This window comes from Trachemys scripta, chromosome 1 (assembly GCF_013100865.1).
Source record: "Trachemys scripta elegans isolate TJP31775 chromosome 1, CAS_Tse_1.0, whole genome shotgun sequence".
NCBI lineage: Eukaryota > Metazoa > Chordata > Testudines > Emydidae > Trachemys > Trachemys scripta.
The window spans coordinates 80,893,891-80,917,441 of NC_048298.1; the positions used below are offsets into that span (position 1 = coordinate 80,893,891).

Sequence of the window (23,551 nt, forward strand, 5' to 3'; positions counted from 1 at the left end):
TTTCTTATTGCGACCTAGAATATATGTTTTGTGTGTGGAGAGTTAACTAATAGAGCAAAACAGGTTAATTGAATTAGTGTGGGGAATCGACCAGATGATGGATTTTTTTGTGTTTGATTTAACAATGGCTTTGTTTTTAAGTTTTAAACTTGGCTTCTGCTTAGTTCTGTCTGAAGACTGTTATCTTTACTTTCAAGGCCCTTGAATTTGAAATAACTAAGTTATGGAGTTTTGAAAACAGCATGTCCGGCATCCTAAATACATTGTTTTCCCCTAATTTCAGGAAGACATGGCAAAATGGATTTCTCTGATACATACATTAATTTGAATACAGGCTGGAACAGTTTTTTTTCAGGTTGAGGCTTTGTAAAACTAATTTGAAAATTTGTGACTGCAATTTTAGATTAAAATGTATAATGAATTAAGTTTTATAAATGCGTTTTTTATAAATATCACTGCTGGTAGGGTATCTTAATTTAATTTTACAAAATTGATATAAACCAAAATATTGAAAATGAAGGCCTGATCCTGGAAAAAAACCACAAGCAGGTATGGGACTTTACTCACATGAATAATCCCATTACTTGAGTGGGACTACTTGTGCTTAAAGTTAAGTGTGTGCAGAAATGCTTGCAGGATTAGGAACTAAAATATTTTTACTACTTTTGTTTTAGTATCCCAATCTTTATCATAAAGACAAACAAAACTAAGACAAAATTGCTTCAGTGTTAACAATGAAAAGTTAAACATTCAGTACATTAACAAAGTTTACTGTCCACTCATACAGATAGGCCCACACCTGCCAGTGTGTGTGAGAGAGTAATTTTTCATCAGCTTCTAAATTAATTAGCAGCATAAATCCCATTGCCTTCGAACTGCAGATACTTAAGGGGGAATAGAGCCTGGCGGAAGCATTGCAGTGTTCTTGACTTGTAAAAGAAGTTCAATATATTGGAAGATGGTGTTGCTTGCTAGGCTGTTTGCTTTATCAATGTTGTGTTCACATTATTCTCATAGTAATGATGTTAATGAGGTTCTGGACTTGTCTTTTCAACATAGCTGAGTCTTTTAAGTGTAGGAGAAACTGTTACATCTAAACAAGTTGAGAACATTCACCTTTACTTTGTTCCCATTTTATAGTCTTAAATTGCTGAAGGACTAGCAACAAAAATAAGTAGATTTTTAATTAAAACCAAATAATTTAAAAAAATGTTTATCCTCCCTGTTTGACCTCACAGGCATTCAGATAGGGGAGAATTTCATACCTGACTAAATACCCAGATCACTTATATGACCTTTACAGTGTTTTGAACTTGGAGCACATCTCAGTACACTTTGTTTGCAACATTATCAGTATCTTGACAGGTCACTTGCACATCAATTAAAGCTAATTGTGTAACAGATTTTATATAGCTCGATAAGTATTGTTTGTATAGTAGAGACTATAGAGGTCCCTTTCCCAAAGAGCTTATAGTCTTAAATAGATAATATAGACAAAGGGTTGGAGGGGATGCAGCAGCACAGAGAGGTGACGTGCGTTGCTCAAGCAGGCTAGTGACACATCTGATTAGAACCCTAGTATCCTGACTGAGTCCAGTGCCCTATCCCTTAGACCATGAAAGATCCCAATTTGATACGCAGGCAGCTATTAAATTTTTGTTCCATTTCTTTGAAAAAGACCTTTGATAATGCTTCATATGATGAGTGTTTGTTTTTGTGGGATCTTATATTGCACTCATTGCTGTGATATTTATGCATCTGTGGATAAAAAGGAAATTTAACAAGAAGCTGCTAATGCAGCATTAAATTGAGAATCTAGTAGAATGGTTTGAAAAGTTGCCAGACCAAACTTAACTTGTCCATTTGCATTTTGACACTGCAGTAGAATCATTACTAATCACAAAATGTTGGGCAGTGGTCCTGCTTGGCAAATACAGTAAGAATATCAATCAAATAACGTTAGCATTAGTGACAGACACAGTGCATAGCGTTTTGTATTGTTGAATGTGTAATGAAAAATTATATATGCATACTACACATAAATGGACGGTTATTGTTGCTGTGGGAACCTTATTTTCACTTAGGTCAGGAAATTCAGTCTTCATTGCACAAGTAGCAATTGCTGGGCTGGATTCTCTTTTGTGCTGAGATTCTTCTTGGCACAAGAGAGGGCACTGTCAGCAGTCACAGCTTCCTGATTCTGTGGCTGGCCTACACCCGCCCCAGAGTGAGCTAGCTTAAGGCCTTGGCTACACTCGCGGATTCACAGCGCTGCCGCTGTATGTTCTCCACCTCTGCGAGTGAGCGTGCAGCGCTGTGAATTGCCAGTGTAGCCAAGGCCTTAGCATCGCTTCTGCTGCTCTAACTTACACGATCTGAGTAGGGACCATATGCTAGCTGAAAATCAGTGAGGCGCAGGTGTACTGCTTTCCGTCTCCGCACCAGGGTGGACAGTTGGCTCTGGAGCCAGCCCCTACATGTTATTGCCACTAAGAGCTACTTTCTACTAGGGGACTTCCTAGTTCAAGGTGACACAACTCTACATATTTCTGTCATGACAGCATTTCCCAGCTTGAAGAAGAACTCCAGTGTTTTACTATTAAACACTGTGAATAGATAGTCTTTTCTGTTCTATATGTCAATGAAAAGTAAGGAAATACTGTGGAAATGTCACTGTTGTGTTAGTGGGTGGATCTGAATTTGGTAGAGGTAGTCAAGGCCCTATAAGGCAGGAAGCTTGATTTATTTATTATTTTTTGAGCTGAAAAAACTTCACAGATTTCTTTGTACTTGGAGCTGTTTTTTTCCCTCAGATGTATTTAAAAACTCGTTATTGGGGAGAAGGTGTAGTTAGGTGCATTTCATTGGCAGATCAGTTTCAGGACCACTGGATGTAAACAGCACTCCCCATTCCCATTGACTGCTTCTCTGGCTTTTTTTTTTTTTTTTTTTTAACCTACAGACTCTCTCTCCCTCTCTCTTGGAGAGGTTCCATCCCAGGATGGAATAGGATGCGATGCTGTTGAAAGAGCTATCTTTTCTATAGCATAAAACTGGAGTCCAAACTACTTGTGTCCATTTAAAGATCACATAGTGATACTTGAAAGAATCAGAGTGTTCTGGCTAACTTCCAGTTGTAATAATTGCAGTGTGAATTTATATAGACAGAAAGTTTCTGTAGCTTCAGTATTTTTCTTCACTTCCTTTCTTGAACTGTTGTGTGATTCTGCTGTGTTCCACCCCAGAGCTGGCTGTGTTATAGTGATGGGTGAAGTAATACCTAGATTTCTGATGAATGATATCGAGCTGGCTGAGGCTCAATCAGATGAGGAGGAGGAGGAGGAGGAGGTGGTGATGGGTTGGGGTAAGCAGATTGAGGTAATAGCCCTTTTGAGCGAGTACATCTGCCACCAGTCATCAGACTTTGCAAGTTCTGGCTAAACATTAGACCTCAGCTTCTACTAGATGTTTATAGTGCAGCAGTAACCAGCCTGGCTTTTTACCATCTGTAATGGGCCAGAAGACTGCAACTTTACTTTCAGAAGGAGACCGTACAAACTGTTACTCATGTCTTTCTAGCCTCAAGATTAGACTGTTGTAGTGCATTCTACATGGAGCTATGGCAGGGGTTTTCAGACTTTTGTACTGATGACCTCTTTCACACAGCAAGCCTCTGAATGCGACCCCCCCCCCCCAATACATTAAAAACACTTTTTTTAAAATATATTTAACACCATTATAAATGCTGGAGGCAAAGTGGGGTTTGGGGTGGAGGTTGACAGCTTGCAACCCCCCATGTAATAATCTCCTGACCCCCAGTTTGAGAACCCCTGAGCTACGGCTTAAAAGCATTTAAAAACTGAAGCTAATGGAGAATGCAACACCTGACTTATTGAGTGGCGCATGTTGCTGAGAGCACATGGCTCTGAGATCTGCACTGGGTTTATTTTAGTCTCAGGATAGAATTTAAGATTTGATCATGACGTGTAAAATCCTAAATGGTCTCTGACCTGTCAGTCTGAAAGATGCCACAAAAACCATTTATTTCATGGGGTTTGGGGGAAAGTTGAGCATAAATTCCTGGGAGACTAAAGGGGAGTTTGATTTACTGGCTGAGTTAATTCATTATTTGGATATGATTTTTTTCACTGCTGGATGATCATTTAGTATTGTAAGTCTAATTAATTGTTTGGGTGCCTAGAGTTTTTTTTTAAATGGGCCTCCTGTAGTCTTTAAAACAAAAATAAGTATCTTTCATACCCCAAAGGGGCATTGAGGGTTAATTAGTTAGTGACTGTGTAAGCAGTTTACAGTTGTCAGGTCAGAGTTCTAATAAACACCCTGGTGATGACTGGTGGTGATTTTAATTTTAACACTTGTACATAATGTTTACTTTAAAGGCGAACTGCTGCTTGGAGAACTACAAGTGATGAAAAGAAAGCACTAGATCAAGCCAGTGAAGAGATTTGGAATGATTTTCGGGAGGCTGCTGAGGCACACAGACAAGTGAGGAAATACGTTATGAGCTGGATCAAACCTGGAATGACAATGATAGAAATCTGGTGAGGATAAAGACATTTCCTTGAAAGACACTATTATAAAAAGGGGGGGAGGAGGTGTCAAAATGTCACCTGTTTTGATCGCATTTTGATTGCTCTCAGTTCAGGGTACTTTTTGGTGGGTTCTTCCAATGTCCCCCATTTATTCCTTTCATTTCCTGTTGTCTATAGAGTCCATCAGCACCACTACTTTAATCAGTGGAGTTCTTAGTATTGAGTTCCCATACTAACATGACCATTATATTTATCTATTTCTCACTTTAGCACCTGCGTTGTATGTCTTTCGGTTCTGTGCCTCTGTTCTTCTTGTACATAAAACTTCCTCAGGGTGCCAGGAGCAGCAGCATGCGACTCGGATAGTGGGACAAACATCTCTTCTCAGTTCCTGCCAGCATTGCCAGAAAAGTACTATGTGTAGGAGCAGCACATGCTACTGTTAGGAATGGGAAAAGAGGCACAAAGCTAGCATGTATACACATACTCTCACAACACTACTTTTCCTGCATATTATTGCTTCCTCACTAGCATCATTTTTATTCTGCTCATGCTTCTGCTGGAAAAGCAAGTGCAGTCCTCCTTCTGTGACATTCTCACCTGGGAGCTCAGAAATTGAAACTTTTGATTGTCAGGGTTAATGTTAAAAAGAAATAATTACCCAGGTAATCTTTCTTCTGAGTCTTTGGCATTTGATATTGGGATGTGGGATAAACTTGCAGTTCCAAAACTTACTGCAGATATTGTTGTCAGGAAAATGTCATCAAGAAGGGTGAAAGACAGCTGCCTGCATAATCCTCAATCTGTTTGAATCAAATCTGGTGTGCTGTTGACTTACTTAACTTGAATGTTTTGGGTTATAAGCAGAAATTTTCTCAAAACATGGCCTCCTTTCGTAGTGTATCACAGGCTATGGGGGCTTACTTATCCATATAAGCTTTTTCAAAATTATTTTGTTAGGCGTTAATAGCTTTGTTGGATGAAATTGGGATAAACTGCAGTGATGTGAGGCACAGTTTACACCAGCGGGCTGGGATTACATGAGGGTTTGCACTGATGTAGCTATATCATTGTAGCTACACCAGTGGCTAAGAAAACCAGTGTAGGCAAGGCCCAAGAAAAAATACATAATGCAACAAGCTTTAATTTTATCCCCATAGCTATTAATATATGGAAATGGTATTTTTTTATTGGATTACCTTTTTTGAGTAGTTGAAAAAACTGTTTGATCACATTACTAAACAGTTCTGAGACTATAAAGTCTCTGTGCTATCAGTAACTGTACTAAAATAAATCAATTTAATTTGCCCAGAATTTATATTGTGAATATTGTGTCCCTGATTAGTTAAATATAGCTTGCAAAGTATATTCTTTCAAATTTAAGTAAAAACATTGGGAAAACAAATTAATGTGGTCAAACACAGGACTAAATTAAATGGTTCCAAAACAGATTAGAATAAAATAAGGAACTAAATCATCACTAACCATGCTTACTTTACAGCTCTGTACCTGTTCCTGATTGTATGTTACAAATAAGACTGAAATTAAATGTTTAGGCTAATGCTTTTCTTTGTCTTTTGTGTTCTCGCATTTGTAAACAAGTGCTTTAAAATAACTCTCTTAGTACATTGTTCGATTTTTAATAGAAACATCTCTTTTTCTAGTGAAAAACTCGAAGACTGCTCACGCAAACTGATAAAAGAAAATGGTTTAAATGCAGGTCTTGCATTTCCCACTGGATGTTCTCTGAATAACTGTGCAGCCCACTACACTCCCAATGCGGGAGATCCTACAGTATTGCAATATGATGATATTTGCAAAATAGACTTTGGAACACACGTTAGCGGTTAGTTTTTCCTTATGATTTATAAAATGATATTGTTGGATTGTTTCGTTGGATGGAAACATTGTACTAACCTAATTCCTCCTTCTGATTTTAGGTCGTATTATTGACTGTGCTTTTACTGTTACGTTCAATCCAAAATATGATAGACTGTTACAAGCAGTAAAAGATGCTACTAATACTGGTATAAAGGTACACTAATTATGAAAATTAATTTTTACTGGGTTCTGAAATTTAAACACAAACTAAATCCCTCATCATAGATTTAAAAACTTTTCTCTCTCTTATTTTCAGTGTGCTGGAATAGATGTTCGTCTCTGTGATGTTGGTGAAGCGATCCAAGAAGTTATGGAGTCCTATGAGGTTGAAATTGATGGCAAAACATATCAAGGCAAGCTCTCTCCTTCAGTGTATGTAGAAATAGCTATCCTGGGAGTGTGTTTTACGAATACTACTTTATTCCTGGCTATTGAAGTGATATTTGTTTGCGGTAGTATAAGTGTGTGGTACAAGTAACTTGCATTATACGTACTCATATGACCATTTTCCTCAACGGTAACCTAAAGGAACTTTGCCCTGAATGATTTTCAAACTCTGTTTATACTCAACAAACACTTTCAAAAGCACCACATCTGGCATTTACTGTACTCAGAGGTGAAAAGTGAGAACAGTCTTTCATAATTCTTGTTTGTTTGCAAAATACATAGCAAATAAATATCTACTGGTTAGAATTATTAGTTAGTTTTCTTAAGGCCTGAATTATGACTGTCATAGTAATAAAGCCATTACTCCATATATACAATAAGTTAGGCTCTTGCCTGGCAGAAATTTGTACAAGAACAGTGTGATTTTCTGTTGTTCCTTCTGCAATATGTAGGAGTCTTTCAGTTTGCTTCCAGTACTCCACATGTGGGCTAATATAATCATTGGCATTGAAGGGTTAAACATTTGTTAGTGACTTACCTAACTATTTATATTTTACTTTGTTTTCTATAATAGTGAAACCAATTCGCAATCTGAATGGACATTCAATTGGGCCATATAGGATACATGCTGGAAAAACTGTGCCCATTGTGAAGGGAGGAGAAGCAACAAGAATGGAGGTACACTGAGAGTTCTTAAGTATTTAACTCCCTTCTGCTTAACCTTTTCTAAATATGTAGGAAAACTATCTCCTGCATTGTCCAAGTGTGTAGTAGTTTTGCTCACATGGAAAATAACGGTAGGGAATTGACCTTGCTATGCATAGTACTATTTTTTATGAAATATTGAACATCATTTTGGGGCTTGGCATTTCATCTTCATGGCTCATGGACTTTTTTCCCCCCTCCACTATTCCAACTACTAGTCATGTTTCTGAAATTAAAATTCTGGTGGGATCTTGTAATGAAACAGACTTATGTAAGTTACAATTATGAATACATATACTTAAGTAGTAATACTGTTAGAATATTGTAGTTTTCAGGAGGAAAACAAGAGCCAGGAATTCTAAAGTTAGAAGATGAACTTGAAATAAGAATAAGGAAGTTTGGAGTACGGAAGTTCATTCACAGGAGGGTGGATCTGGTAGATTAGGCTGTCCAGTTTCTAATGGAATTTTGATTGTGTGGTAAAGTTGTTTTTGGAATGTGTATGGAAGATAAGAAATGCAACACAAGTATTCCTAGTTGTTGAAGTGTGTATGAGAAGGGAAGAGTTATTGTGTGCATTGGTGGCCCCTGAGATGTGCTTAGTAAATCTGTATTTGTGGTGAGCGTGAAGGTTTGTGTTCCATATCAGGATTTCAGAAGAGGTCATTGCAGTGTGGTGATTGGGTATAAAAAAGGTTCCTTTATGGTAAAGAAGATAAGCAGCAATAATATGTCTGCTGAGGTTGATTGGGGAACCTTAACTATAAACCTACAGACTTTGTTGGTCATTTAACTTTATGCATTTTCAAAATTAATCCTTTCAGTGAATTTTTGCATGGGAATTATTTCTGTAGTATCATAGCTGTTCACGATGCTTTGCAAACAGAGCTAGACATGTTTCTTTTAGTTGAAAAGTTTGCAGTTTGATTTTGACAGATTCAAAACAATTAGGCATGTTTGTAATCTGTGATCAAAGATAATTGTTAGCTAGGTTTGGCAGAAAGATGGGTTTTAAGAAGCATTTTGAAGGAGAGAGGATACTTGTTGCACGAGATAAGGAAAGCTGTTCCAAGCATAGAGGTAATAAGTATGTTACATTAGATGCCAAGTGCATCCAGTTGCAATTTTGATCTGCATCTAATTTTTAAATGGAATAACAGGATCAGAAAACAAGGGCTTGTTTAGAAGATTGGTACTGGGATAAGGAGCCTTTAATTTTATTTCTAGGTCCCTGCTTCTAATCCAGTCATGGTCAGTAGTAATCGGGTGATTTACTATCACTTGACAGATGTTTAATGGCCTATAAGAAATGACTTGGATCAGTCATGAGATGTTCTCATCACAAAAAAGCACCAGTGCAATTGTTATCTATACTGACTTTCTTGTTAGCAGTGTAAGAAAGAGGTCAAGGATTTAACTGTCGTCTTACCCCTACAGATGATCCCTGCAGAAAAGGAGTAAGGAATTATTTCCATGACCAGCATAACATTAATTAAAGAGTTATTGAAACATAGTTTACTTTAAATATTTCAGAGTTTTGAGGGTGCTGTTTAATGAAAGAACCAATCGATGTTTAATTCCTTGTAATGTACATTTGCCTACTGTTCATATTTTGCTAGACTTAAACTGTTAATAGATAAAGGTTGAAACGTCTTGTAAAATTGATTTACTTTACATGTATTTACATGTTCACTTTCTTTCTTTTTTTTTTTCTTTTAGGAAGGTGAAATATATGCTATAGAAACTTTTGGTAGCACAGGAAAGGGTGTTGTTCATGATGACATGGAATGTTCTCATTATATGAAAAATTTTGATGTTGGGCACGTGCCAATAAGGTTAGATCTGGTTTTGAAGCTATTTTTACTGCACCAGAGGAAGCTGTCACTTTTTTCTTTAGGGCTGGGGTACAGCAAAGCCTCTTAACTAATATCAGGTCTTCCAAGGGACTTGAAAAGACTAATGTAAATGATGCACTTATATGAACTGCTCTGTAATATGCACGTACGTGTGTGTGTGTGTGTGTGTGTGTATACTAGACTCTGTTTACACATACAGGATGACAGTTCTTACCGCAGAGCTTGAAAATAGCCAAAAAAAAAAAAAAACAGAAAAGGTGATGCCCTCTAAATGTAGTCTATATTCCTATCATAACATAATGAGAAAATAAATAATTTTTTGTAAGTTCACAATTCCCCCTTCTCTACTCAGTCAGGATGCTTTTCTTGTTTCCTTCTGGGAGCTTCTGTGACTTATGGTGCAGTTGCACAAGCAAATCTCTTTTTTGGGAACAGAGCTGGTTAAACTGTTAGTGTCATCTTCTGCTGAGGATGGTGGGATGCTTGATTATTTAAAAATTAACTCCTCAGAACAGTGCACTGACATAAAATGAAGTGCTCCATTAATTTAGGCTAATTTCCAGATTTCACTGGGATTGCATTACACGGCATTTTTAGAAATGAAACAGATAAGTATTTTTGAAGCACAGGTAATCAGAGTAAGACATCACAATATAGCAAGTAACAGTATGGCACACTAGATGCACAACACTGTTTCCAGGTCTTTTTACTACATCCACAACATTTAGAAGTAAGTGTCTGTGTTTTGTGTGTGTATATGTAAAATGCATTATATGCTTTTTTTGTATTAACATTAAGGTTGCAAAAGGAAGAGCTCAAGTCTGTAAATATTTAAGTTTTGAAGTTGTACACTTAGCTGTCTTGACAAAACAAAAACAGAAGATTATACATATTTTGCACATTTGTTACAGATTTTACAAATTATTTGACTTTCAGAAGTGAAAGTGATATTTACCAATGGTAAAGCTTAATCCCAAATTAGTTTAGTAAATTAGAAACTTCAGGACAATAGACTTGGAATACTTGTTTACAAAGTGAATAGTTCTGTTGACAGTCCCTTTCTTGAAAAGAATAACTTTTGTTATGCTTAGTTAGGCTCATTTAAATGCCAACATAACTAGGTTTTGAAGTTATCCTCTTCATCTCACTCTAAGGAATTAAGGTGGGAACTCACACCTACCAATCTCCCCTCTTCTCCTCCGTTTTGCAAGGCTGAACTAATAAGACAGCATTTTTGGTTTTATTTTGAAGGCTATATTTTTAAATGGAAAGATAAAGGTTGAACATTTCTCCTTGAACAGAGCCTGAGATGATGTGAAAAGACATCAAAATCACTGGCTTTGCATTTTTGTAACACCCTCATATTTATCTTTTTACATGGTTTTTATTTCTGTATTAAATGCTTTCTTGATGGTACCTTTTTTTTTTCCCGCAGTTAATTCAGTGCATTCTTTCTTCTAGGCTTCCAAGAGCCAAACATTTGCTCAATGTTATCAATGAAAACTTTGGCACTCTTGCCTTCTGCCGCAGATGGCTAGATCGTCTGGGAGAAAGTAAATATCTAATGGCTCTGAAGAACCTGTGTGATTTGGGTATAGTGGATCCATATCCTCCCTTATGCGACATTAAAGGCTCATATACCGCCCAGTTTGAGCATACCATATTATTGCGCCCAACATGCAAAGAAGTTGTCAGCAGAGGAGATGACTATTAAACTCAGTGTCACCTCAACGCCTTTATGCTCTAGGCTTTGTTGGAACATGTTATACCAGAATTAATTTGCACCGTATTGTCTGTTTTAACAGTGGACCGATGTAATAGTTTCCATGTTTGGAAAGAAAGGAATTTAATCAAAGGCAAGTCTTCTAATGTAACTAACCAAGGAAAAAGCTTTCATGCCTCTAGAAATATTTCAGAAGGTTACGTATATTTTTTTCTGTTCAGGGAAATATGTGCTATAAAGCTCAATTTTTAGTTTGGAATGAGTTATACATTTTGTTTTGAACATTTATGATAAGAAATGCTTTTCAAATATTTATATTACCATATTCCTACTTGAATGCTTTGAATGATTACACCTGACTTCTGCGCCTAAGCCCTCTATGGTATTGCCTTTTAAATTTCCTGGAATCCATTTTGTAAAAAATAGACAAATTTTCAGATTTTAAAAACATATATACTTTTTAAAAGTCTGGTTCTGACTCTGAGCAGGAGTCTGCTGGGGAACTGCTCTATTAAATAATAATAAAAAATATCCAGTTGCCATTTATTGTCTTGAAACTGGGCCTGTCCTACCATTTATGTGAAACTTGACAATCTGTCATTTATTTAACAGTAGTATCTATGCTGGGAGCCAGGCCAAGGTGTTTGGGGCTTTTTGTCATTGAGCATGTCACTCTCCGGTCTTGAGTTTTTCTGTATTGGAACATGCTAGCAAGTCCATTTTGACTGACTCGTTTGCTGCTGTTTTCCGTAGGGAGGCACATCTGATATGCCTTCTTCAGCTAAATGCCTCACTTTATACAATCACTGGGCTTGCTGCCAACCTTTAATATTAAAATGTCTCTTCAGATTCTTTGGTACCTGTATGCCCCATTGTATGACATTAAATATTCACTAATCGTAGTCTCCTGCCTCCTCAAAACACAGGATAGGCAGTATAAAGATTTAGAAACAGTATTGAGGATGAAAACATTAGCTTTAGTCTGTAATTGAATCCTCTTCCAGATAGGCAAACTAAATTGGAATACCTGACACTTTCTTGATGTAACAGGCATCATTATCTTTCTGCTACAATAACTGGCTGAATCTCATTCATGTTTGTTTTACTAAAACATGAGGATTTTTAGAGCTTGGACTGCAGTTGGCATAACATCACTGCCTACTTATGTGGCTCAATGTTAAAATTCTGCATAAAGTTACTAGTAACAAATATGCCAACTTCTATAGTAGTCAGCATGAGTGCCTTAAACTTACCTGCTTTGGGAAAACAGAACTCTTTACGAAAATATAAAGATGGCTGGTCTCTGGTTTATTTCAATTTTTTTTTTTAATTTTAGAAATACTAAATATTTTGTTCTTCCTTTTTGGATTAAAGGGAGCTGTATATTGATCTCACAAGACTCTGATATATGAGCTACAGCGCTCTTCGTCCCGTTTTGAGGGAGGGAAGCAAAAGATGGCAAAATGTCTAAAGTCGAAAAGAAACTAGACCCTCAAAATCATCCCTGATTTTTCCATACTTTATATTTGTTGCTTATAGAAATGGGTGATGAAATAAACTCATTTACTTAATTCATGTTGATCTGTTTCCCCTTTGGAGTCTATATATCCTGCATGGTATTTCCAGCCAATAGCTGGGCAGCAGCATCTGCATGTGTCTGTGAACTTGTACCTTAAAGTTAGATCACAAGATGGCATTATGCTGGCTAATGCTGTCCATACTGTACTGAGTACCTTGCAGAAGTGAAAACTGGCATTTGAAAAAATCTGTGGGATGGGTGGGGTTGTGTTAGGCAGTTAAATCATGATTTTTAAATGTATTGGCAGGACCAGAAATGGTGCTATAGACTTCTAGCCTTTGTACTAGTAACATACCAGTAGTGGGTACCTAGCTTTATTGCCTTATTTGGGGAAAGGGTTGGGGCTGAAAGGCTTTTGCCCGATCTGCACTATAAATTTAGCTCAGTAAAACTACATCACTCGGGGGTGAAAAATCCACACCCCTGACCTATGCAGTTATGCTGACCTAACCCCCGCAGTGTAGACTGCTGTCTTGACAGGAGGGCTTCTCCCATCAACACAGCTACCGCCTCTCATGGAGGCAGATTAATTATGCCAACGGGAGAAGACCGTTGAATACTAGTGTCTTCACTGATGGGCGACAGCAGCACAGCACCAGTGCAGCTGCTCCACTGAAATGTTTTAAGTGTAGATCTGCCTTTTGATTTTAGCTGATTTTCTAATACCATTTTCAACAAATTTTCTGCTTGAGACTCTGCAGACAGCCTTATGGCTTCTGGTAGTGGTTATGTAGGTTACATCATTCTTTTTTTCTGTAGCATCTCTAATGGATCATTTCCAGAACAATTAAAAGCATATGAAACCAACTTTGAAATCTTACCACATAGGTAGTTTTCCCCCATTTCTTGTGTTTTTTCACACCCCTGAGCGCAGCAAGTTGCAACGCAGTACAGCGCCAGTGTAGCCAAAGCCTGACTGTCTTGTCTGCTCCTCTTGATGCAGGACACAGCTGTGCCCATATTGGGCAAATATGGCTGCTTTTTGTTATTGCACCCTTGCTTTTTGAGCTGCCTACTTCAACCAGCAGTAATGTTGAGATAGTAAGGCATGGGAGAGAAGACTGACTGCATTTTGCAGAATCAAAATTTGTTTGATAGTCTCCTTGGCCCAGAACACAAGCGTGGTGCACTGCATTATGTGAGTCCCTACCACAACTGTGATGAAGGTAGATGTTAGCGCTACTGTGCGTCCTCTAGCAAGGAGCTGGCACTAAAACTGGCAAGGCACTTCCTCTTTTATTAGGCAGTGTTGCCTGGGGAACATGGCAGGCACAAGGATTATAGAGTGCTTGGAGGCTTGAGTAGAATGCTTCCTGCTTAAACACATTTTGGAACCATAGAACTGCTGGATGCAAACTGTCTAATTAGCAGGACCTAATTACACAGAAAGTTGTTGTCTTTTGAAGGCCTTGCATCTATGGTTCAGTAGTTTTCTGTGCACTTCACAGAATACACAGACAGCTCTTGACCAAAAGAGCTTCCAATCTAAAGGCCAGAGTCTGCCACTAGATTGAATAGTCCTTATTTTGGGAGTATTCCTATTGAAACCAGTGGGATACTTGCAGATACTCAAGGTACTACTCAACTTGAGTAAGGGTGGTGAAATCTGACACTTTCAAAGTCTCCTAGTTGACCTAAAATTTCCTTGGAGACTTGCAGCTCACATGTCAACCTTCTGTCACATAACATTTTAGCTCTTGCTGAAGGCTGCCGCTCTGATATTTCTATTGGGAGGCAGGGGGCCACTTTTTTGAAATAACTTTGTACTCAGTAAAGAGCAGTAGTAAATGGCACACTTCTTTTTACTGCAGATTATATCGCTTGATGCTTAATGTAGCAGTTTTAGCACTCTGGCTTCCCTGAGCCTGAGGTATGTAGCAACCTGGCTCGTACTGTAGCATGTATCTTAAGTGAATATATTTTAGGCATGTGCTAGTGTGCCTTTTAAAAAAGATTAAACTTCAAAGTGAAGTAACCACAAAGTGGTTAATTCTTTAGCAGAACAGCAGTTCTTCACTATAAATCTTCAACTTGATCTTGTAGTACTACCTCCAGTATGGAAAACTATTCAAAATCCAAGAGAGGTACAAAAAGTTGAAAAGAGTTAAGAAAAACTTTTTAATGCTGTGATTTGTAAAAATTACTGGAATTCTTTAGTCTGGTTTATACAAGTGGTGGTTGGAGTTAGAGAAACTGCCAAACCCTGGCTGCTTCAGATATTTTTTGTATGTCAGGAAAAAAAAACTAGGTTATCTTTATGGTTAATCAAAGTTTGTCATGGCTTTTGCAATTTAAAAATGTCATTGCTACTCAGTATTTTGTGGAGCATCTTCTAGCTTTCCTTAAAAATGAAAAGTGCTCTCTTCCTGTCACAAAATAGTGCTTCTGCAGAATGTTCATTTTCTTCATATGTAAATGTGTTCAGTGAAGACAGGTGAGCTATAAAACCATGTAATTTAGGAATGTGTAACATACTTTAGGCAAGACCTGATATCACTTTTATAAGAATTTTTTTCAATATTCTATTATGGATTTTTCCTACATGAATTTGAGGCACCTTTTTGTTTGTTTTATAATTGAAATGTTTCAGTACATTTTTAAAAGTAAAAACTCTTCATTCGCTTGGAAAAAAGTGTGCTGTGATTCTTTTTTAGGATTTCTGCAGCTAAAATTGTGACTTTTTGCCATGACAAACCACCAGCCTTAAGATTGAAGATAAAAGGTAACCAAGTAAATTTTGTACAGTGCTGGCACGTTTGACAGTTCTGCAAGGCTCCAGTCATTCAGAAAAGAACAGATTTTCAAGTTGACATTGTGTGCAAAAGTAATGTCTAGAATCCGTTTCTAAGATACACTGTAGCTAAATCAGTGCAGAATCTGAGAGTAGACCAGCCCTTTACACTAGTCTCCCTGCAGTATATGAGGCAGTTCAGACTTATCCAAATGGTTCTGGGGCTTGGCCACACGCAAGATGAATACCTCCCAATTAGTACTGTAACACTAAATTCTTATTAAAAAACCTAAAAAGCTTCTGCAAGTAACTTTAGTTAGCTTTAACTGTATACGTAAATCTGTGTAGCCCAGCACTTACACGGCGCTTGTTATGTGACTAACTCCCTTCGCGTTATTTAAAAAAACAAAAAGACTGAAAGATTTGTCAGGGGAGTTGATTACTGCAAAAGTCTGTTCCTGAAAGGCAGTTGGGAAAGAGAATTTTCCATTCTGGATCCTAAAGCCTCTCACAGCACAACATGGTTGAGATGTATTGAGCAGTAAGGGTTCTCCCTTCCCTAAAACTACTAGTAGTCTATTTTGGGAGTACTTGGAACATCCTTTTGCAAAAGGATGTTACTGTTGAGGATTGAAGGTCATGCCTGTACAGATTTACTAAGTTGTTGATGATGAATGAGCAGGTGGCAGCTTCACAGACTTCCTATGTGGCTATATGTCTTTTCTGCCCAGGTGGTTGCCGTGGAATTGAAGGATTCAGATTCTTTGAGGCTCCATAGTATTTAAGATGAAAGGAGACAAATCATTAAAAAATGAAGTGGCAAATTCTGTTTTTTTAATTGTTGTTCTTGGCTTTAGATTACTCATCCTCTTCCTCTGGCTGGATTTCAGTCATGGACACAACTTTCCTCCCTGTGGGAAAGAGCATCTGCTCCTTTGATCTGGTTGTATTGTGATCCAAAAGCAAGAGTTCCCCATCCTTTAGGGAGAAACTAAGCAGAAGTCATAAGCACTGTGTGGAACCCCTCTCCTATCCTGTATCTCTAGCATTGTTGTTTTTTCTCTTGCCTTTTAGGGTGGGTGGGTTTTCTTGGTTGGTGTTTCCTTTTGGATCTGATATCAGCACTTTGGGATTGGGGAGGGGGAAGCCTGATACATAATTGGGGAAGAACTGCAAAGGAAAATCCCTAAAGAGGCCTGAGTTTTCCTCTTGGAAGGGAGAGTTGGAAAGAATGACAATCACTTGATTACCCATTTAAGAACCCGAATGGCTGAGGTGGACTGGGGACTTAACCCTGGATAATTTGGAGCCCCAATAGCTGGAGAGGACTAACCTGCACTGGGCTGAAGTTTCTCTATTGGGGCTCATTTGTGTAGGCTACAGTGAGGCTTTTCTTCTGGCAAAATATTGGTCTGTAGGTTGTGGCAGAATTCCTTTTAAGGTTGTCTTAAAGATAGAGCAAGCAAAAAAGCCAAGAGCCATTTAGCCTACCTGATTTTATGTGGGTGTGGAGCACAGAGGGAGATTGACAGGTGGTTGGTTCTGTTTGTGGCACAGAGCTCTCAGACTGTGGCTCCCCTCCCATAAAAAGGGGAGGAGAGATTCTTGCTTGCTGGGATCCCCCAAAATAACACCAAACCCTAAAACCTATGAAGTGCTAAACTGCCATTTTGTTTGCACCATAACAGGCAGAGACCTGGTGTATAGGTAGATAGATATCCACAGCTCTTGACCATTCCCCAAACTGCCTCTGATATTTAGAGGAAATATCTAAAAGCCCAAAGCTCTCAAATAGGGGGGGAAAGCTCAACACCACAAGGCAGGAGAACCAAAGACTCCATAACAATCAATTTTATGTGGAAGATGCTCAGTTACTTCAGTGGTAAATAGCAGTATAAAACTCTTTCAGGGGCTACAGCTGATACTTTTGATGTAAGATCAGTGTAAAACTTGTAAGCAGTTAACTATTTCCAGATAAGGGACTATAGAGTGAAAAAACATGAAATATTGCACTAAGGCCTAATCTATAGATTCATATTCAAGATATTGTAATAAAGAGTAACTTTCTACATGTTTTGTATGGTTTTTGAAGATAAAGAACTATTTTATAATAGCAACATGTTAGAATATCAATCAAGGAGATAAGGAACTAACCCTAGTAAAAAAAATGTTAGTCCACACAGTGTTTTATTGAGGTATAATTTTCCAAGAGCTGAGGTAATTTGCATATGTTTTTATGAAAAAAAAAAAATACTTCACACCAACTTAAACTAATCATTACAATTTTGGCATTAGCTACAATTGGTGGGGAAATGTTCTGTTTTTTAGGCAATGAGGAAGAGGTGAATTCTCTGTTAATACTAGTTTAGAAATAATGGAGGAGTAAGTATGGCAGGTGTAGCTCCTACAGCACATCCACATTTAAATATTCTCTAGTTGTGTTTTATGCAACCTGTTTTGCTTAGTTAATTATGGTGCTTTATTCATGTGTGCTAGAGATTACTGAAGGAATGCTACCTTTCCAAGGAACTAGGCTCACTTTTTTCAGTATCTTTGTACACTGTTTGGCAAGATAAATCTTTTTGGTAGCTAAGGAATTTCCCCCATAGGTTAGCAACCCAACTAAAACTTTAGGTTAGCATCTCACTTGTAAAAGGGTGCATGTAAAATAGGTAACCCTCATGTTTTATCTCCTAGCCATCATTTCTGTTCTATTAAATTTTTCTATCACTAATACACTGACATGTAACTAAGCACATATACTATTGTTTTCCTCTGGACACTTCACAAATAAAACACTATATATTTTTTTCCTTTCAGTATAGCTCCATCGGCACCAATGTGGGAAAATAGTGACTAAGGGTGGGAGCCACACAGGCACTTGGCTGTGGCAATGCTGAGCATTACAATGCCTAAGGGTTAGGTACCTAGAAAGTCATAACACAGATCCACAAAAGCCAGCAGGGTAGATAGGGAGCTAGTCCCTGGGAGCTGCTGACCAGATGGATGTATACTAAGCCCCTCTCCTCTTAGATAGGCACTGCTTTGCAATCCACAAAGGGGAACTTGCTGCCTGGAGGCAGTTGGCTTAGGTGCCTAAGCAACTTCTTGAGGGAAATGAGTTAGGTGCCTGCCTCACTCCACACAAAACCGCTGCTGCTGGTGATAGCTACCTTAAAGTTTTAGGTGGTTAGGGCGTTTGTCTGGGATGTGAGCAACCCAAGTTCAATTCCCTCCCTCTCTGCCAATATTTATCCACAGTGGAACAATCATTGGCTGGATCAGCCACTGAGAATGGGAATGAGGTTGTAGACCAGGAGTTAGGGCATCGAGCTGGGAGACTGTGGGTCCAGTCCAGTCCTCCTGCTCCAGTCATTCTTTCCTTATTTACACATAGTGGAACAATAACCGGAGAGAATGAGGGAGTGGCTCCATCACATAATCCCACAGCTCTGTGGTTAAAGCAGTTGGAAGGTAGGAAACTCCCTGTTCACATCCCTTCTCAGGCAGAACGGAGGACTGAGCCTGGGTCTCTCCCATCTCACAAGTGCTCTAACCCCTAGGTTACAAGTTATAAGGTGGGCACTACCACCTTCTCTCCCTCCCCCCCCCCCCCCCCCATTTTTGAATCTGGTAGGTGGCCTCTGACCATGCAATTTAGGCAGCCAAATGCCCCTCATTCTTAGTTTGTGAATTGCTCTGGGGCTTAGGCAGCACATGGACACACCTGTATGCATGTTCAAAGGCTGAAACATGGGCATCTACAGGGTTCAGTAGCAGTTTTGTAGATCTGAGCCTAGCTTCTTATCTATCACTTGAAGGACATCCAGGAAAAAAATCCCTACCCCAATGAAGAAAAGTTCTGTTATTACTTGACATTTAATAGATGCTTTCTTTGTTAGTGCACCTTCATATTCTGTGAAGAATAAGACTGATTCCCACAGACAGAATCAATATATGCTATAAAATTATACTATAAAAATTTACACATGTAGAAAGTTAACAAAAATTATACAGACATCAGCTGTCCATTGAGAATATTTTTTTCTAAACCAAATCAGATTATCAAAATATAAAAACAGAGCTGAAAAACAGCCTGAGGTAAGAATTAAAAATTCAAAGGGAATTTTTTTTTTAAAAGTTGTAAAACAATTCTAGGTACTTTGAAAGTTACCTACTATCAATATAAATTTATACTAACACTTAAGAGTGCTTACTTTAGCTAATACAAAAGTGTATAAACATAATGTACATTGTTTCACAAGTAAAAAAAATACAATTTATACTTGCATTTTCTCTTTAAAAATACGCATAAGTTGACAAGTCAAACTTTTACTGTACACAGTAAATTGGCTTTGGATTAGCTGCTACTGTTTTCACTTGAACAGTCGACAAATTCAGTACACTGCTGGTTTTCAGATGGTGAGCTCGGAAATGATATTCTACAGTGTCCGTTTGCCTGAGTAACTCGCTGGCTGTAAAACAAGATGTAGGCTTGAGCCTTGCATACTTCTTCCATAGTGCATATGTTGAGTATGGAATCATTGCAGTGTGCCCAGAATCCTAAAATGAAGTAAGACCATTGTAAAATAACCAAAATATTTATGTAAAATACTTGTACTTTACAGATAACAAGTGTCTGCTACCGTTTGTTAAAAACACAAAACCACAAACATTCACTAATTTTATCTCTTCATTTTGGGTGAATAAACACTTAGTTTTACAGAGAAACAATTGTCTATCACATATTTTATAAGGAATGTTTCTGCTGTATACACCAACCTGATTATATTTGTCTAATCATCAGGAAAAAAAATTCTCATAAATTGAAACTATTAGCTTTAAGTTTTTATTGACCACCTATATTGTTATAATTCTTTCGGCACTGGTTAGTCTGGTTAGTAAAATCTTGGTCCATTTTATTTTAAGAAAGTAAGGATCCTGTTTGTGGCTACATTTGATTCAGCTAAGGAACCAGAAGTGCAGCTTCTGGGTAACAAAAACAACATTTCTAATTTAAATTGCTTGTCCATACCTCCTTCTGAATTATAGCAGAAGGCAGTGTAGTGCCCTGAACCAAATCCTTTCCCATGATGCATAATCACAGCAGACAAGTCATAGATAAAGCAATCAGGTAAGAGGGACTTTAGGGATTCCCGGCAGCAATAAGGCTCCATATTTAATATCTGATCAAAGCTAACATGTACTCCAATCTTCTCACGATGATTGCGTCCTGACCACCTGGAAAAATATAAAAATTAAAAGAAAATGTGAATATTATTCAGTTGATTGTGTTTTCTGAAGGTAGTTTAATAGTTTATTTCAGTGAATCTATGCACATATAAATTCTGCACGGTTAGAATTCTGAGCTACTAAACCGTCTGACCTGCTAGTGCTTCTGTACTAAATGTTTGCTAATTTATATCCCTCAAAAGCTCCCCCTTAACTAATCTCCTCTTTCACTTCCCCTACATGTCAATGTTCATAGGGAAAAATCTTTTATATATGGCTTTTCACCTACACTATCTGCTGCTCTTAGCCTCCAAAATATTCCTCCTCACATTTGCCTGCTCTCGCGTGCTCACTAGTCATCCAAGCTGAAAAGACACTGGATATAATTATCAAAAAATATTTAAAATCACAAGAATGATGCAGAAGCTGCAGAGACTTCTTTATTACAGATTTGACTCTATACATTAAAAGTGAAAACAGATCACCCCAGGGGCTGGTTCCCACTCTCATTTATCTCCTCATTCAGGAGTCACTCTGTCCCTCTGGCTGGACTAAGATCACGTACAGGTGCAATCTCTTCTCCCTGGCTGCTCATGTTAGTACACGTTACCAGATTTAGATAGGGGGTGTTAAAAAATGCTAGTAAAGCTGCAGGTTATACAATCACCCTGGTGGGTTGCATGCAAACCTCAGACTGTGCACTAGTCACTAGCGCAATCCTCTATTTTAAATAAAGTTGGTTGCTATGATCTCTCAACATATTTAGTAAAGTCGCATGGTACTGTTTGTCCACAACTCAAAACAATGAACTGTAGGCTGTTGTTTTCTCAAGATAGCAGAGATACTTCATGAGACAGATTTTTTTCTCTGTACATACAGGTATCCACAAAAGTCTTTTTCAAATAGAGAAAATTGATTCTTTTGTCTCAAACTGCATAAGTGTTCAAGATTCAGGATAGGTTTTTAATTCTCCCGACTTCTGTTATTGGGAAGTAGCAGGAATAAAAATCTCACTTCTCTGCCTGTGAGATGCATTCTAACAATATTTTATTTACCAGGAAGAAATGCGTTTCCAGAAATTGTTTTTCCTTATACTATTGAGCTTGTGGGGATTGTCAAGGAAGACAATTTTGAGGGATTTCTCAAAAACTAATTTTGTTCACCCACTGAATGAGCCCAGAGAATTAGTGACTACTGGAACAAGGAGGAATATACTATTCAAAGAGAGTTTGCAACATTTCTAAGTTGCTTATAGCACTGCTTACCTGAACCGTTTAAGGTGTAGTCTCAGAACTTGAGGTAGTCGACACACCATAAGCTGTTTCTGGGCTTCTGTAAGTATAACTGGTTTGGAAGAAAATTTCCTACGTTTTGCTGTGACCAAACACACACAATGAAATAAGTGCTAAATTTAAAAAACCTACCACTAACAAAAAAAACCCTTGAATACAGCTTGAAAATTCATTGTCAAATATGCTTATGTTTAAGTTTAAGTTTTACTGACCCCGTGATTTAGAGTATTTAGATAATGTAACAAGGACTACTGAATATATGACTATATCGTCAGTTTAATAAGAAAGCATTTTGGAATCCATTTGGCAAGGATTATTGGGCATGCAAAATGCCTCTTTTTTTGCCTCTATTTTTATCTGGATTATTCATCTGAATGTTGGAAAATATACAAATACTTCAGCTATTTTCATCAGGAGCAAGTGCGGACAGTCTGTTAATTTAATAAAGTGTCAAGACTTATTTCAACAGGTTTCTTTCATCTCTTCTTGGAGACTACCTTCTAATGAAAAACCGTAGTTGGTATGATGACCTAATCTGAGCTCCTAAACCCACTTTCAAGCCTACTTTTGATGCATTTAATTAGAAGAGCGATTTTTCTATACTATCTCCTTTCACAATTAAAGAAACAAACAGTCTTATGCTTTACTTATGACAGATTTTTTTTTAATTTGTCTTGCTTTCCTTTTAATTGCTGTTTTCCTTTTCTTACACTTTTAATGCCTATATTAATTTATATTTTATGTGGAGAACATATGCATGAGTACATACTGCCTTTACTCACTGTTGCACTGATCACACGCATATATCTTTCCTTCTAAAGCTTCCGTCTCTGTAAACTTGGCCAACATTTCTGTCAGCAGGCATGGATACTGAGAAGCCATCTCCTTCCCATTGCAATGATACCTCTCAGGAAATTCCAGCGACAGATCCCAGAACGATTCTATAGTATTTGATTTATTGTCACACGCAAGACATGTAACCTGTTAAGCAAAATATTAAGTTAGTCTCTAACATCCAAAAACCTGCTTCTCTACACGTGTCTTAATGTAGCTCTGAGAACAGTATGTGAATTCGGATCACAGATGCAAATGTATACAGTAGAAGAAATATTTTAACTAGAAACAAAAAAATTACCTGTTAACTTCTTTTCTCTGAAGCAGCATGTCCACCACTGTTTTACACTAAGGTGTTTGATATCTTTCTCTTCTGTGAACTAGAAGTAGTTTCAAAATGATCTGTCTGGGATTGCTCAAGAGAAGGAAGAACAGTCCCTGAGATTTCTTTCTAGACAAATATTTACAAAGCAGTAACTAACATGAATTATATATTAATATATAGTTTTATTGAAAGGAAAATAGTTTTTTTTATTTAAATCACATTCTTCTTATTTTGGAAGTCTTGCAGGGAAGGCCGGGATTGGTAGACATGCTTCTTCAATTTAACAGGTAAAAGATTTTTTTTTTTCCCCTTTCAGTAAGTATAACCACCTGTCACACTAAAGGAAAAAGGACAGCCACTAAGATAGATTAGCAATAATAAAAATATAGTGAACTGAAATGAGAATTTGCCTAGGAAAATGGAAGATAAGGCATCAAGGAAAATATAATTCAC

General features: G+C 37.7%; 2 protein-coding genes across 3 annotated transcripts in view; one reads left to right on the forward strand and one right to left on the reverse strand.

Moving 5' to 3' along the window:
- METAP2 (methionyl aminopeptidase 2) overlaps nucleotides 1–11,636 on the forward strand; it is a 29,834-nt gene extending 18,198 nt beyond the window's left edge. The window contains exons 5-11 of the mRNA XM_034773000.1: nucleotides 4,401–4,562; nucleotides 6,218–6,399; nucleotides 6,494–6,588; nucleotides 6,691–6,787; nucleotides 7,396–7,499; nucleotides 9,246–9,361; nucleotides 10,844–11,636. Coding sequence (XP_034628891.1) covers nucleotides 4,401–4,562; nucleotides 6,218–6,399; nucleotides 6,494–6,588; nucleotides 6,691–6,787; nucleotides 7,396–7,499; nucleotides 9,246–9,361; nucleotides 10,844–11,096 — 1,009 coding nt within the window. The 3' untranslated portion in view covers nucleotides 11,097–11,636. The remainder of the gene's footprint in view (nucleotides 1–4,400; nucleotides 4,563–6,217; nucleotides 6,400–6,493; nucleotides 6,589–6,690; nucleotides 6,788–7,395; nucleotides 7,500–9,245; nucleotides 9,362–10,843) is intronic.
- A 5,947-nt stretch (nucleotides 11,637–17,583) lies between these two features.
- The window catches only part of USP44 (ubiquitin specific peptidase 44), a 31,671-nt gene continuing 25,703 nt past the window's right edge, over nucleotides 17,584–23,551 (reverse strand). Inside the window, exons 3-6 of one of the 2 annotated variants that reach the window (XM_034773018.1) lie at nucleotides 22,722–22,920; nucleotides 21,913–21,991; nucleotides 20,451–20,656; nucleotides 17,584–19,978 (exon numbers count right to left, since the gene is read on the reverse strand). In XM_034773018.1, the coding sequence (XP_034628909.1) occupies nucleotides 19,776–19,978; nucleotides 20,451–20,656; nucleotides 21,913–21,991; nucleotides 22,722–22,920 (687 nt within the window). In that variant the 3' untranslated portion in view covers nucleotides 17,584–19,775. Of the gene's footprint in view, nucleotides 19,979–20,450; nucleotides 20,657–21,912; nucleotides 22,022–22,721; nucleotides 22,921–23,551 lie in introns of both variants that reach the window. The other variant, XM_034773012.1, reaches the window with a different exon arrangement.